The 14,588-nt window shown below is 37.7% G+C and overlaps 3 protein-coding genes across 4 annotated transcripts; 1 reads left to right on the top strand and 2 right to left on the bottom strand.

Moving 5' to 3' along the window:
- Nucleotides 1-428: 428 nt before the first annotated feature.
- On the top strand, nt 429-1,826 carry LOC129296570 (leucine-rich repeat extensin-like protein 3). The gene has a single exon (XM_054935151.1). It carries the CDS (start codon nt 906-908, stop codon nt 1,413-1,415), a length of 510 nt encoding a protein of 169 aa, XP_054791126.1. The 5' UTR covers nt 429-905; the 3' UTR covers nt 1,416-1,826.
- A 2,179-nt stretch (nt 1,827-4,005) lies between these two features.
- On the bottom strand, nt 4,006-5,810 carry LOC129296566 (growth-regulating factor 5-like). Of its 2 annotated transcripts, XM_054935148.1 has the most exons (4): nt 5,382-5,810; nt 4,793-5,288; nt 4,369-4,712; nt 4,006-4,245 (listed from the first exon to the last, which is right to left on the bottom strand). In XM_054935148.1, exons 1-3 carry the CDS (start codon nt 5,575-5,577, stop codon nt 4,370-4,372), a joined length of 1,035 nt encoding a protein of 344 aa, XP_054791123.1. In that variant the 5' UTR covers nt 5,578-5,810; the 3' UTR covers nt 4,006-4,245; nt 4,369. The 2 variants fall into 2 exon arrangements, with proteins under 2 accessions (XP_054791123.1, XP_054791122.1); XM_054935147.1 differs by having other exon boundaries at nt 4,793-5,810.
- Nucleotides 5,811-10,603: 4,793 nt separating this feature from the next.
- On the bottom strand, nt 10,604-14,367 carry LOC129296569 (probable GTP diphosphokinase RSH3, chloroplastic). The gene is made up of 6 exons (XM_054935150.1): nt 13,118-14,367; nt 12,838-13,023; nt 11,933-12,393; nt 11,672-11,830; nt 11,226-11,577; nt 10,604-11,051 (listed from the first exon to the last, which is right to left on the bottom strand). Exons 1-6 carry the CDS (start codon nt 13,841-13,843, stop codon nt 10,749-10,751), a joined length of 2,187 nt encoding a protein of 728 aa, XP_054791125.1. The 5' UTR covers nt 13,844-14,367; the 3' UTR covers nt 10,604-10,748.
- Between the last annotated feature and the right edge of the window lie 221 nt (nt 14,368-14,588).

The raw sequence follows: 14,588 nt of genomic DNA, 5'->3' as shown, positions 1-14,588 counted from the left end.
GACAGGACCGAGTGCTGTAGATTCTCTCCGGCTAGCTCACCTTCTCGCCAAAATTAGCCCAGCCGTTGAATTCTCTCTCTCCCGACCTTTCTATCTGGCAGAATGCCATAGGAGTGCTAAAATATCAATTAATTTAATTTAAATTTTAATTGTTAAATTTTCAAGACTTATAAAATCATTCTTTAATTTTATAATTTTATTATAGTGAACTTATATTTTATATTTTAAATTTTAATAAAAATAATTTTTTATTTTTTAATCATATTAAAACTTAAAAAATAAATTACAAATTTATCATAATCTATAAAATTAAAAAATTAAATTATAAATTTTTAATTTTTAACATTTAAAATATAATTTAAATTAATTTATCTTTTGATATCTTTTTTTCATTCTCCTTTTACCTCTGCAATTCTATTCCAATTTCTCTGACGCTGGATAGGACCCAGTGTCGTGAAATTCAATCCACCGCGGGGTTCGATTCGACGGCTTCTTCTCTCCCCACCATCATCTTCGTCTTTCTCTCTTTTGGGAATATTTACTGCCCGGTGTTGCCCTCCGCTTGAACTTGATTCCGGTAATTCTTTTTCACCACTTCTCTTTTCTTCTCGACAAGGAGGGACCCGCTTTTGTCTGGGCACGAAGGACACAACCCTTCGCCGAAGATTTCGGATTTGTTCGTCGGGTGCTCAAGAGGGAGAGAGCGAAGGTTTGGGGATAATCCCGTATGCTTGGTTTCTCTGCAACGTATTTGGGGACGCAAGGATTTGCATTTACAGCTGAATAGCCATAAGGTCTTCCCCCGACAAGCAAAATTACATGCCAAGGGTGGAAATAGCCAGATGCGAAAAACCCCTCCGTTCCCGAATTGTTCTTGAATATCGGAATCCTTTGATTGTTGTTTTATGGATTCAACATTTTCGACCTTGAGTTTTGTAATATTTGGCTTTACCATTAGCCTTTATGTTTTACTTGTTGAATCCAAGATAGAGAGTAGTAATGTAATGGCATCATCTCCTCCTCAACCCCCGCCGCCGCCGCCTCCTCCTCCTCCTCCCCCTCCGCCGCCATCGCCTCCACCTCCTCCATCACCACAACCTCCTTTCCCGCCCCCACCTCCGCCTCCAGCATCACATCCACCGTCCGGATCTTTACTGCCGCCGCCGCCGCCGCTACAACCAACTGCACCGACTACTCCACCACATCCCGCCTCCCAGACGAATGAAGTGACGGTGGACAAATTCCCGCCACCTGCTGATGACGACAACCGCCTTAACCAACTCCGGCAACCGGCGCCCCCTATGAATGCAGGGAAGAAGATTGGGCTATTGTTTCTGGGTATGGCGGCAGTCACGCAAGTCGGGGTGATTGGGTTATTAATATATAAGCGAAGGCAACTCTTAAACGACTTATGACAGATATGAAACTTGTTGTTTTTGGAAAATTGCTCTGCGAGTTCTCTCGTCAATTCTTCATAATGTGCTAGAATTGAAATTCTTGACTGAGATTTTGTATGACCTGGCAAGAACAGAGCAAGCAAGGGGTACAAGAATTGAACATCAGTTGTGGATTGCTTGCGGCATCGTTGTTCCCATTTGGGCCTTCAGAGTTTTCTGTATATTGGTATTGTTACTTGATGTTTTCTTGTCTTCAATGTTCATTTCTGATCGTATCACTCCCTCCATTAGTTTCTTTACATGGCTTATAATTAAAAGAAGCCCTTTATTTCTCTTCAGTTCTTTTGTTTTCTTTTTTCGCCTGACATTTTCACTGTACAATGATGTTAGAAAGTAATGGAAATTTGACAATGACATTTGTTTACTCTTTTCCTTTGCTATTTTCTGTTGTCCTCGTTGCTGAATGTTTCTACTCCTAGTTCTTGAGTGTTTTTGTTGACCGGAATTTCTGTGATTATTCTTAAGGTTTATCCTAGCCAATGCGATTTCTTTGCTAGAACGCTCACTAGATAGATGTGTTCTATAGAATAGTATACTCTGAATTATGCACATTTCACCACGCATAATTTGTTGTCATGACTTTCCAACAAACTTCAATACTCACTCCATTTGTTTTATTTTAAAATCTATTTTTCACTTTATAATTTCAATGAAAAATTAATTATTTTTTGGACCATTTTTACCCTTCATTAATAAAAGAGAGCCATTGCAGAAAATAAAACAAAATAAGTAAGAGTATCTTAGTCAAATAAATTGTATGTATCTTTCTTTTCTCACCTTATCCAATAATCTATCTTGTTAATATTCTATAGTCTCTCCTTTGTTTACTTGCGGTGTAGTATTCTCCTTAATATAAATGTCAGAGTATGCCTATCTTCTTGCGCTCTGTGGAAGTATTTTGTCTCTTTCCGTAGTTTCTGCATATGGATCATGCATTGGAAGCTTGTCCTATGTGTCGTGCATTTTAAAGTGAGCAGATTTGACGGCTATTTAGTATTACAAGGTATCAGGGGCGTACAGTGTTTTGCTTGCAACTTGGTTCATGCTTCATGTTACTACATTTGCCAGTCACTGTTTATCGTTTTGTAATTGGATCACACTTTCTAATTCAGTAGCAAATGTTTGGTGTTTATCGAATGGGATGTTGAGCACTTCACAGGTTACGTGACATTCCAGATGGGGGGACTGGGAACCTTGGTAGTATTTCTCACTATCAAGGATTGTAATGTTGAACAAAGAAAACTTGTTTTTATTGGCAACAAAAGAATCTAGTTAAGAATTGAGTATGAATCAGGGTTTAGGGTTTGATATCTGCAGGGCTCTCGTTGATTCAGTTAGCTTAACAATCATTCACTCAACGTGCGACGTGGACACACTTTAGTCCTCATGTGCCTTTCCCGCTCAACTATCTTCCCTTGTCAATGCTTTGAGAAAATCTAGGGAAGTTGATCGCTCTGAAGTTGGTATAAATATGACATGCTATGGCAGTTGTCAGGACACAGAAGAGATTGAGTCACACAGGTATCCTGAAATTTGCTTGGTATAAACTATGCTCTGCTAAATTTGATTTCATTCTGGTAAAGCCCCGCACAGGCATGCGCAATGGAATGATAATTCTTTGAAAAGAGGTGAAATAGTGTTTACTTTTTTTCATGTTTGATATTTCGTGTGGACTGTGTTCTTGGTTGGCCAAGCCAAGGAGATTGCGTGCACGGAGGGGACGACTCTTTCAGACCCGAACTGACCTAACAAAATACACGTTGTTGAAATGTGATTTAAAAATCTTGTATTTGTACTAAGGTCTAACGTAGCTTGAATACAATCATGGGGGCTCTGCTTAGTTGGTCAATTCTGAGGGATGCTGAATCTGAGAATATGTTCCAACAACGCAGAGACTAAGGTCTTATTTCGTTCAATTTATTTCGAGTGTTTCCTGAAATGGTTCTCCTTGAACCTTTTCCCCAACGGACAAGAAATTCGCAGGGTATGCCCGAATATGACATGCTTTCGTTCTGAACACTATCGAGTTGATGAAATTTTCTGTCCCCAACAAATAATTAAGAACAATTTATCTTACTTAAGCATACCTTGACTTTGTTAATTATAAATTTACTTGTATTGAGGTCTGGGGGGTCCTTGGACTCTTTAACAGAAATTAATTTCTTGTCCAGACTACTTTATTAGTCACAATATTTGGTAAGCTTTTTAGTCTGTCAATTGTGAGATTAGATTATTGCTTTCCTAAGCCAGTTGCCAAAGGAAGGCAAAGAAAGAAAGCAGAATCAAGGAGTCGTTTGAGTCTAACGAAAGCATAAATATGTGAACCACTGTTTGATTAAACTTTGAAACTGAAACCCTAGCTGTGAAATCTGAGTAGCGACAGAGAATTTTGTAGTTTTCTGTTCAGGAGCCAGGAGGGCTTCAGGGAGCTAGTGTATCCCTCAGAGTGTTGGTACAATTTACTTGTTATTCATTCCACATGTTGTGTGTTGGTCCATGGACATATTCAGAAGAAGCAGAAGCTATTATAAAAGTAGAGACTGCGGAGTAACAACACTATGCTTTCCAGTCAAACAACAAACTGTGCAAATCTGAGACAACTTTTTTCCCTTCGCGGAGAAGAAAGTAAATACATAAATATCACGAAAAGTACGGGCACAGATAACAGATCCTCTTCCTGTGGCCCCCTACATAACTCAACAAAGACCATTCTTTTGCAAAAGAAAGCTACCCCTGCTATACAAAGATCTTTTATCTGCGGTACCGCTTCACGAGTCTTATCATTCATCTGCCCAGAAAAAGGAGGTTAAATAAATTAAAAGAACTACACAGATTATATAGATAAGCATAGAAGGGAATATTAAGGCGCCAAGTACATGAAGAAGAGGAAGCCTAGAAAATAAAACATTACCTTAGGGGATTCTGGAATTTGAAGCAAGATCAAGCCAGGAATCTGTGTCCTTTGGAGGCCATTCACCAAAGAAATGATGAAGGGATCTCTGGGTCATCTCAGTTTCACTCTCATGCTTTAGTTGTCCTGGTGATTTGAAGTCTCTTTCCAGAACAAAGCAATGTTGCCCTTCTTGTTGCCTTGGAGTTGGATTATCATTCATGTTTGGGAACTGTGACTTTGAATGAGGTTCACAGGAGCTCATTGGTAATTGTTGATAGGAATCAGGAAAGCTCCTAACGCCCCCTGAGGCTTCTGGGAAGAAAGCTCTTTCATCCACACCTCCCCTCATTCCATGAACATGCCTGGTGGAAAAAAACTCGGTTACTAATTATAACCAATACAAAGAACTTAATAAGAAGTTAACCCTTCGTTCCAGACAAACCTATAGTACTCATCCCTAGAATAAGATCCAGAGTCTAAAAATAGCTGGTGGGTATTGCTTTTTTGAGAAGGAAAATCATAGTCCAGAGGTCTACATGAGGTTGAATGGGTGTAGAACAAGGGGCTGAGAGAAGAGTTTTGGTAAATATGGGAATAATAAGGTTGGGAATCAGAGGGCATAGAAGAGGGCAATATAGCGAGAGGGAAAGAAGTTGTTGAGGGTGGATTGGGATTGATCATGGTAAGGCTTGTGTTACTACATGATGAAGAGACTGGCTGTGATGTGTTTGTTGAAATTCCAGTTGTTGCTGTTGCTGAAGAAATTTCCACAGGCTTTCTTGAACGGTTTCTCCCCCTGTGCATGTGCCTCTCACAGTATTTTGAGTCCGGATAGGCTTCCTTTGAGCATCTCCATTTCTTGCCATCTGTTCTTCTGCACCTCCCTGGCTCTGGGTCTACTTTTCTGCCATATCCCATTTCTAGGCATCCCCATCCAACTGCAGCAATATAGATTAAAAAGAAGAAGTAAAAGAGAATAAAAACTGAAACATAATCTTTAATAACCACGAAATAACATGCTTCATTCCTACTTGGATGGAAGGGGAAGAGCCTTGAAGAAGAAGAAGACAGTGAAGAGTCTAGGCTTCTTTTGACAGAGTAAATGAGATCAGGTGGGATTGGGCTCCCTGAGACCAGGTATTTAAAAATAAGAGCTTGTTGTTCAAGTTCCTGCCATTGAATTGCTGTAAAAGGAGATCTGTTTGTTACACTTGTTTGACTTATCATTTTCGACACCAAAGGCTTTATATATAAATATATATTGTAACTATGCAGTGATGAAGCAGAACTCGAGAGATTTCAAAGACAAAAAGGACATGGATTTCTTTTTGTTTCTGAAGTGAAGGGCTTATTTGAGGGAGTCATTGGCTAAGAATCTTCTTCCTGTGCATGGATAAGAGTCGAGACTAATGGCTCCCTGATGACATACTACTGCTGGGCTTTGTGAGCGGGTGAGTGAGAGTGTGAGTGCGCTCTTGCTCTTGTAAGTTATAGTGACTGAACATCTAATGGGTTTTGTCTCTTTGTCCTGCCGCTGCTGCCGTAGTCTCTGACATGTTTGCAAAAATCCATAAATAAGTGAACAAAACGTAAGAAAGCAAAATTAATAAAATTCAAATAAAGGAGGACCATGCACCTTTGGGTTTGCTGTCTCTTCATATTACGTCCTGGAAAATAGTGTCATCTGATTATGTTTGAAGCGTAAGCTCCTCGGCTTCAAGACACTACAGACTACAGCAAGGTTTGCCTTTATACTAATGAAATTTTGGATATTTGAAGACATTTTAAAAAAATAATAATAATAAAATATTTTTTAAATATATAAATAATAATTTAATTGTTTAAAATACTATAAATTTTTTTGAATTTTTAAGGAGTTTTTTATTATTAATAAATTTATATAAATTATTAAATTATTCTTATTAAAAAAATAATTCACAATTTTTTTATATGTACAACTTTTTTTTATATTTATAATAATGTAATAATAAATAAAAAATTTAACATGCAAAATTATGATTTACTGTTGCATTGTTGCGAATTAAAAACAAAAGTTGTAAATATAAAAAGAAAAGTTGTGAATCATTTATTTTCAACAAGGGTAATTTAATAATTTATATAAATTCATTAATGACAAAAAAGTTTTTAAAGACTTCAGAAAAATTATAATATTTTGAGTAATTAAATTGTCATTTATATATTTTAAAAAGATTTTATTATTATTTTTTCTTTTAAAAATAGTCACATTGTTGGTATATTACATTATTACTTTATTATTACAAGAACTTATCAGTAGTAACTTTACATAAATTAAAAAGTTCAATCAAAATTAGTCAGTGTTTCTAAAAAACAAATTTTAAATTACCCAACATGAATTTCGAAGTTACAAAGAAATAATGTTTATACAATTCAGTTATCTTTTGTACAATCTTTTTGGTTTTTGTTTGTTTTGGTTGGCAATAACTGATGCGTTTCGCTCCTAATTTTCCAGCAATGTTGTTCATTAATTTATTATAAAGTAGATGTGGTTCTAGTTTGCTCATCATAACCTCCCGCAAGTTTGCACATTCAACACGATCCCCTTTTAACCAGAACCAGAAGGTTGCCACGTAAACATTTTGGTGATTAGGTCATGAGCAAATTATTAGTAGGTTTTTGTGGTTCAATAAGGGAAACGAGCACTTCAATCAGGAAAGTAATAAAAGTGCTGATGGCTTAATTTGGAGTTTATTTTAGTAATATGAGAATGATTATTATGTTTCGGAAGGAAGGAAGGGAGTTAGAGAGATGGTTAACCAATAAAATTTTGCTCAGTTAATAATGATTTGGTTAATGACCCACAAAGTCATGATTTTAAATCGCACTACCAGTATGAGAACTTTGTAATTTGTAATTGTGAGCTTAAAAACATGTATTGGTCCAAGCAAGTTACTAAGACCCAACTCAACTGAAGTTTTAAGAAAAAATCACAATTAAAGATCATTAGAAACAATTAATTACTCTACGTGATTAAATAATTTTAATATTTATTTTGTAAGATCAAAAGACTTAAATGTAATTAAAATTTACTGTGAAAAGATAAAATTATCCTCACATAATTATATATACTCTTTTAATAACAAGTCTCTATTAAAAAAAATAAAACAATTCTAATTTCATTTTAGTAATAATCAATTTTTTATTAATAATTCTAAAAATTAACTTGGTGATGGGGAGAAATAAATACTATAATTTAGTAAATAAATTTGTATTAAAAAATTATTTACATTTTAACAATAATTAATTTTCTCAATACAAATAACATATATGAGGGATTATATTTAAATCTTTTAATTCGATAGCGTAATATCAAAATTATTTTAATCTTGCAAAGCAAATAATCGTGCTCAATGGCATGTGATCGTGATTTTCCTGAATTTTAATGAAAACATGTTAGAAACTGATGGCTAAATAAAGGAGACAGGAAGTAGAATTTGTTTGTTTGTAATTAAGTTGGGAAGTGAAAGGAGTGGGCAGGAGGTGTCAGGTAAGGAAAGTAATAAAACTCTGTCCTTCCCTCCGCCACCTTCATTCATTTCCCTACACTTAGCTCCATCTCTCTCTTTCCCTCAATTCTTTTTTTTCTTTTTTAAGATGATATTAAATGTAAATATTATCATACTCAATTGAAGATTTCAAAAGTGTTTTATGTATATTCACATGGATTCATACACTCGAACTCGATATGTCATTTTTATGTGACTGCATTACATTAATCTATTACGACCCATGCAAGTTGGTGACAATACTAAACTCTAAATATCAGCTTAATTAATCATGCAAACTCTTCTATGATTTGTTTTATTTCCAAATTCGAATTCAAAAACGTTAAGTCAAAAGTGTTGAACCTTTCTACGGCTTATCACAAGTGCCGTTGTCTCCTAGTTCTTTGGTTTTTTTTTTTTTTTGCTTCCACGTTTACATTTCTACACAGGCCGTGCATCACCTTCTATGTGACGTCACATCGGCATACTATTTTGTGTACGGAAAATATTGCTTCCCCTTCTCATTCCTTATCGTGGAGAAATTGGATATATAATCAGGATATGGGATAAACCTTATTCATGGTCGATGACTCTGCGTGTGGAACTGCCAGAGAAAAGCAGGGATATGTGTGTAATATATAAAAACTCAACGGTATTTTTTCTGATTCTCTCATCACTTTCTCTGTGGAGTATACGAGACATAAGAGTTGGGGTTACGAGAAATTATTCTCTATAAGTTCTCATTATATTTCAGCCATCATCATTTTTTTGTTTTCATCAGTCCTTGATGTTGCTAGCTTTTTAAAAGTAACATGGCATCTTAGTACCAACAATGATGGATGAGTCAAATGAAAGGACTTCGAAACTCCTTAAACATAATTTGGATGATAACATGTAATACGAGTTACCAGAAAGTTATTATCAACACATTACCATCCAAGTCCATTTAATTAACAGTTGGTCTGCTTGCGGTTGGCAAAGGAGGGCTTTTCCTGGATGCCCATCATCATCTTAATATATAAAACTCATATCGTTCTGTTTGTGGAATGAGTAAAGTTTGCTTTTTAGGGCATGGTGACGGGTTAGTCCTAGGGTTTTTAATGTGGCTACTCTTTCCTAGCCAGCTAGGCTGCCTAAAAGACTTTAACCGCATGTGCTCCTCACCTACAAGCTGTGAATTTTTGTCTCTAGGTTCACTTGGTTCCTATCACAAGTCAACTAACTTTTGCCTTTATAGAGTGTGTGTACATATGTATATGCAAGCACAACATGTACGACTCTTTGACATTGATTCGCTGTTTCAAAGCTATTTTTTCACGTAAATTATTTTTTGGTGTCATTAAACGAGCTTGAAGCATTTATACTTGGTTGTCTGTATTAGGTTCCTGTGACAGGGAGGTACCAAGCAAGCAGACTATCTTTTTCTCCCTTGCAAAGAATCTCAAAGACAGAACGGCAATAAACTGCGGACGCGTTTCAAAGTTGAAACTGTTAAAAACAGTGTTACTGCAGAAGCTATAGAGTGTAGAGGAAGCCAGCTAGCAGGGGTGGGTCATGAGCATTCATTTTGCATCAAAGGCATTTTTGACCCAGTCAATGAAAGTCCAATATTGCAATCTAACGTAAGAAAGATACGATAGGATCAAATCCAGTGTAAAGGCTCGCTCTTGTGTTGTGTGGCGTAATTTACTCAAAACTGAGTCTGCTTTGTCATTGGACATGACCATGGCTTTAACACAACCTTTGGGATTGTGTACACTTGGTGAACATGCTTAATGAAAAATTAAAGCTGTGAATATTGGCCCCCGTGAATAGTCTTCGTTCAGAGTGCTGAATTGAAGTTCATATGACACGGTCCAAGCAAGTCCAGAATCTATTTACCGTTTCACTGCTGCATCAATTTTAATGGAGATCACTAACTCGCTTACATAACGGACATGGTTGTGACAATGAAACTTCACATTTTTAGTATACACTAAGTAATTAATTTTCCACATTAATGTGGAGATTAACTTCTTGTCGGTGAGTTGGCTCAAAAAAGTCAATCTGTAAATTCAATCTTCACCCCTCCGCGCACTGGTGATCTCATAAATGAGTTTTTCAAGTGGTTTTATCGTGATCTTGTATTTCAAAAAAAAAAAAAAGTTTCTCAAGTCAAGTTGCTTTGCACTTAATTGTTCCATTTCAGTGAAAGAGATGAGATGGAAGCCCAAGGATCTGGGATATGTTGTTCGGAACATTTGCCTCAGCTTTTCAAACTCAGTTCTTTGCTTTTTTGGGCTAAAAAACCCCACTTCTTAACAAAAAATGGACTTTCCTTTACTGGGCTTTCTTCCTTCAACCTAAAAGCCTCAAATTATAAACAACTGCTCAAGGCTTTCTGCTTGAGCATTATTCAGCATGGCCTAACAGGTCTTTTGTTTTTTTGTTTTTTTTTTGGGTGGGAAAAGAGCATAACAATTTAGGTTAAAAAATGTAAACAAAGTTATTTTGTTATTAACAAAAAATAAAAAATAAATTTTATCTTACCAACTCTCTTGATTGTAATATAATCTTAGAATTAGCTTTACATTGCCTCCCAGAAGAGGACACACTGGCTTTTCGATCTTAACAAACGGAGCTCAACCGCCCTAGATTTTCAGAGGATCTCATTATCTTCGCTTTCTCTCTGTCAACCAAATCGATTTCTTTGACATTAAATGTGAAGATGCGAGTGAACAATGAGCATGTGCCCTCAATCATCCGGAGCATTATCATTGAATCGAAGTTAGCGAGTTGATGGCGGAAAAATAGAGGTGTTCTGTACAAATATGCATTTGTGCAATTAAGTGTCGCTAACTATAGTATCTTTGTCATGTTAAAACCAAACAACGGTCAGCTTCTTGAGCCAACCATGCCAGTTGAAGCAGGTGCAGGTACAGTTAACTGTCTATTATACATACGCTGGATTTCTTCCCTATATTCTGTCAGAGACTTGTCAGGTATGGCAGGTGTAAGCTCCACCACATCTCCCATATTCAACTTACACTTGGGATCACTCACAGGGTCATAGTTCAGTCTTGGCCTTAGTTCTTCTTTCAATGGAAATCTGTATGGGGTCCATTTAGAGCTTCCTCGCCCAGCTCTTTCCAGCAAGTCCATCACCGTCGAGTTTGCAGGAAACTCTTGGACTGACATCTGCATGTGTACACGCCAAGACAGGCACAATGAGTACAAACTATTTACATGATAGGACGTTGTAAGCAAATAAAACCTTATCATACTGTGCAAGAAACCTAAAAAGTTCTAAAAATCAAAACCTGGCCAGAAAATAAAACATGGAATTCAGGTGTGTAAATATGTGACACAAACCTTATCATTCTCGATCAAGATGATGAACACAGGGCCATCCTGACCACAATGGGGCTTGTAAGAATGTGGGCAATCATCAGCATGGGAAGGGAACTTGCATGGCGGCTTGATTGAATCGGCACATCCCACAGCCGAACAATCTTTATTCATTGTCTCACAATGCCAGGTGACAACCCATCGAGCCCACTCAACCATCTGAAGCACAAATGAAGAATGCTGGCAATCACCTTCCTTGTATCTCCAATGAGCAGCAAATCCAAATTCTGCTTGCAGATGCATCTCTTTTGTCCGGATTTGTACTTCAAGGGGAAGCTTGCCTTCACCCATCACAACAGCATGCAGAGATTTATACCTATAGTCACAAAATGAAAGAATCAGACAAAATATGGATAACCAAATGCAAGTTTAGACTTCAGAGAACCGATCCTAAGTTACCTATTACATACCCATTGAACTTAGGATGTTGAATGTAGTCTTTGAACTTTCCAGGTACCTCAGACCATAACCAGTGAACAACTGTCAAGGCTTTATAACAGTCCTCCTCCTTGTCAACAATCAGGCGCAGCCCATAAATATCATGAATGTCATTCATGGTTAGCTTTTTCCTGCAAGTATATACATGCATCAATAAACATTTGAGAATCCTTCGCTCATACTCTGCCGCAAGTAGCAAGTACAAAACAAATTAAGGGAGAGGTGGTACGTACTTCAGCATTTTGCAATAAATGCTATACAGGCTCTTGTGCCGCCCAGAAAGGACATGGTAAGAAATTCCCTCATCTTTAAGTGCTTGCTCTAATTTCTCTATAGCAGAAGTGATCATTGCATCATCGAATGATTCCACAAGCTTTGAAGAAATTTCCTGATGCTGTTCTGGATTGAGATGCTTGAAACACAAGTTCTCCAATTGCTCCTTCCAACTAGATATTCCCAATCGATTGGCCAAAGGTGCAAAAATCTCCAAGGTCTCCTTCGCAAACCTTTGCCGCTTGGCCACTGGCAGAGCATCTAGTGTCATCATATTGTGCAAGCGATCTGCCAATTTGATGAGAACAGCTCTTGCATCAACCATGGCAAGGAACATGGTATGCAGCCGATCCGCCTCAACTGACTTGCTGGCTGTATTGTTCTCTCGTGCAAGCTTGCTCAAGTGACTTAGCTTAGAAACCTAAAATACCATAGAGAAATTAGAAAGAACTCTCGAGGGATCAGACACTCAACATTCAAAATTCATTACATGCATAACAGCTACGGGCAATTTTCAGTATAGATTCCTCAATTGCAAGCAACAGAACAGATAATAAATCATCAACGCTGTTCATAGAATGCGAGATGAACAGAAAATTCTGCGCTATCATACAGGAGGATAAACAGTGATTTGATTCACAAGTTGAAAAGTAATGTCACCAGGCTATTAGAAACTCAAGCTACAATGATCATGAAAATGAGACAATGAAAATAAAAAATAACACTTTTTAAGAACTTGCTTAATGAGTGGAGATTAAGAGAAGGATTATTTAAGATGAACATCCAATATCAAATTCAATGCAAATTCGGAACAAAATTTAACGAACACCAGATTGATTTACATCTCAAGAGATATTCTCCTCACCCCTTCAACTAAATCAGCAACCCCAGCGCCAAAAACCCCAAAGATGTAATCGTAAGTCAAAAACGAGTCATCAAGTGAATCGTGCAAAAGCCCTGCAGCCAAAACTGTGGAATTGGCACCAATCAGAGCAAGCAGAACAGCTGTTTCAACACAATGCTGCAAATATGGATCACCAGAAGCTCGCATCTACATAGAAATATTCAAAATCTTTCAACTCACAACAATATAACCACAAACCATATGATCCATGCATAAAAATGATGTATTTCGATTAATTTACCTGCCCTCTATGCGCTCTCTCGGCTTCGCAGAAAGCCTTAATGACGAATTCTTCACAAAAGATCTTGTGTTTCAACTGGGCACCCACAAGCAATTCTCTAGCGTACGGCTCGAAAGTTACCCCGACAAAAGAATCCTCCAAATTAAAGGTCAGTTCATCCGCTATGGAAGATGAAGAACCCAAATCTAAGACACCACCACGAAACTCGAAACTTCGCGAATTGTAATCCAAGCATGAACCCAATGAATTTCTCACAAAGCCATCTAACAATCCACTGTCCCGACATCGAATCGAGCTATCGCCTCCGATCCTCATTGGGGAACTCCTTGCGGAACCAGAAACGCTACTGCTACTACATGAAACGGGTCCTTGGAATACCGAAACGGGGCTCTGATCTCTTTTCCAAGAAGATCCAACAAATTTGCTCGGCGAATAGGAAAAGGAGCTGCTCAGCTCCTTCAATTCAGACAAAGAACCCAATTCCTCTCCGCCACCGGAAAAGCTCGACAAAGGAACGGGCTTCACCGTCGGCGAGGAGAATAAGCACGAGAGGCCACTCATTCCCGGTTTCTGAGATGTGGACGCCGTCGTGGAAGACGACGATGAGGACGATCGCGAACCCAAGTCGAAATCGTATGATGCATAGGTGTTGATATGGCAAGGGTGCGCAGTGGAGCACACACTGCTCGGTGGGCTAGCACATAAAGCTATAGTAGACACCGTCATGTTTCTTCTTCGCTTCGCCTAATATGACTGGTTTGTGATCCCAAACTAACAATAAATATAATTCTTTAAAAAAATATAAAGTCAAATATATGAATCAGCAAACTATTTAATTTCTCCCCGGAAACACACAAGCAATTTCTTCAAGCTGCAATGATTTTCAGCGACAAAGACTTCTTCTTTTCTACGCCTATGGACAGTTTTGTAAAACCCACTGCCAGAAAAGAAGCAGACAGACAATTTGATATGTGTCTGTACAGCAACAAATTTGAACAATTTAAAGATCCAGCGCCGATTTGAGAAGCATGAGGAAGAAAATGAACAGGGATGTATATACAGATTTTTTAGAACAGAGGTATAGAAAGAAAAGAGCCTAAATAGAGGGGAATTTACAACAAGTTCACGCGATTGATTTTCGAGGAAAGAGGGAGAGACAGTCAAATGCGATTGGAAATTAAACGAAGGCTGCGACTTGGATTTATCTCCGAAGAATCTGTCCGGTGTGTTCTTTTCCTGGAGCTACTTGTGTTGTGTAGGATATTGCTGAAGGGTGAGAGGGCCGGAAATGGGGCCGGGGTGGTAAGTTACGGTTTTGACCTCAAATCAATCCGCTAATGACGGAACGTCCAATTGCCAGTAATCATATTCCTAAATGGGGATTTAGGATTAAAATAAAACAGAGATTAGAAACTTCTGTGATGAGCCGGTGGATTTCAGTTCATTGATGTAAATTTGGCAATGTTTTGGC

Source organism: Prosopis cineraria, unplaced genomic scaffold (assembly GCF_029017545.1).
Source record: "Prosopis cineraria cultivar Desert tree isolate PC_DT_omini unplaced genomic scaffold, ASM2901754v1 PC356, whole genome shotgun sequence".
NCBI lineage: Eukaryota > Viridiplantae > Streptophyta > Magnoliopsida > Fabales > Fabaceae > Prosopis > Prosopis cineraria.
Note: the sequence above shows the minus strand (reverse complement) of the source record. Positions and strands in the feature narration are given on the sequence as shown.

What these genes read in the sequence shown, in the direction of transcription:
- LOC129296570 (XM_054935151.1), top strand. Translation starts at nt 906, where the DNA reads ATGGATTCAACATTTTCGACCTTGAGTTTTGTAATATTTGGCTTTACC.
- LOC129296569 (XM_054935150.1), bottom strand. Translation starts at nt 13,843, where the DNA reads ATGACGGTGTCTACTATAGCTTTATGTGCTAGCCCACCGAGCAGTGTG. An exon ending in TTGCTGATTTAGTTGAAGGG is followed by an intron (nt 12,394 to 12,837) that starts GTGAGGAGAATA and finishes ATGGTATTTTAG; the next exon opens with GTTTCTAAGCTAAGTCACTT. An exon ending in TCTTGATCGAGAATGATAAG is followed by an intron (nt 11,052 to 11,225) that starts GTTTGTGTCACA and finishes GTACACATGCAG; the next exon opens with ATGTCAGTCCAAGAGTTTCC.
- LOC129296566 (XM_054935147.1), bottom strand. Translation starts at nt 5,577, where the DNA reads ATGATAAGTCAAACAAGTGTAACAAACAGATCTCCTTTTACAGCAATT. An exon ending in TCTAGGGATGAGTACTATAG is followed by an intron (nt 4,713 to 4,792) that starts GTTTGTCTGGAA and finishes TTTTTCCACCAG; the next exon opens with GCATGTTCATGGAATGAGGG.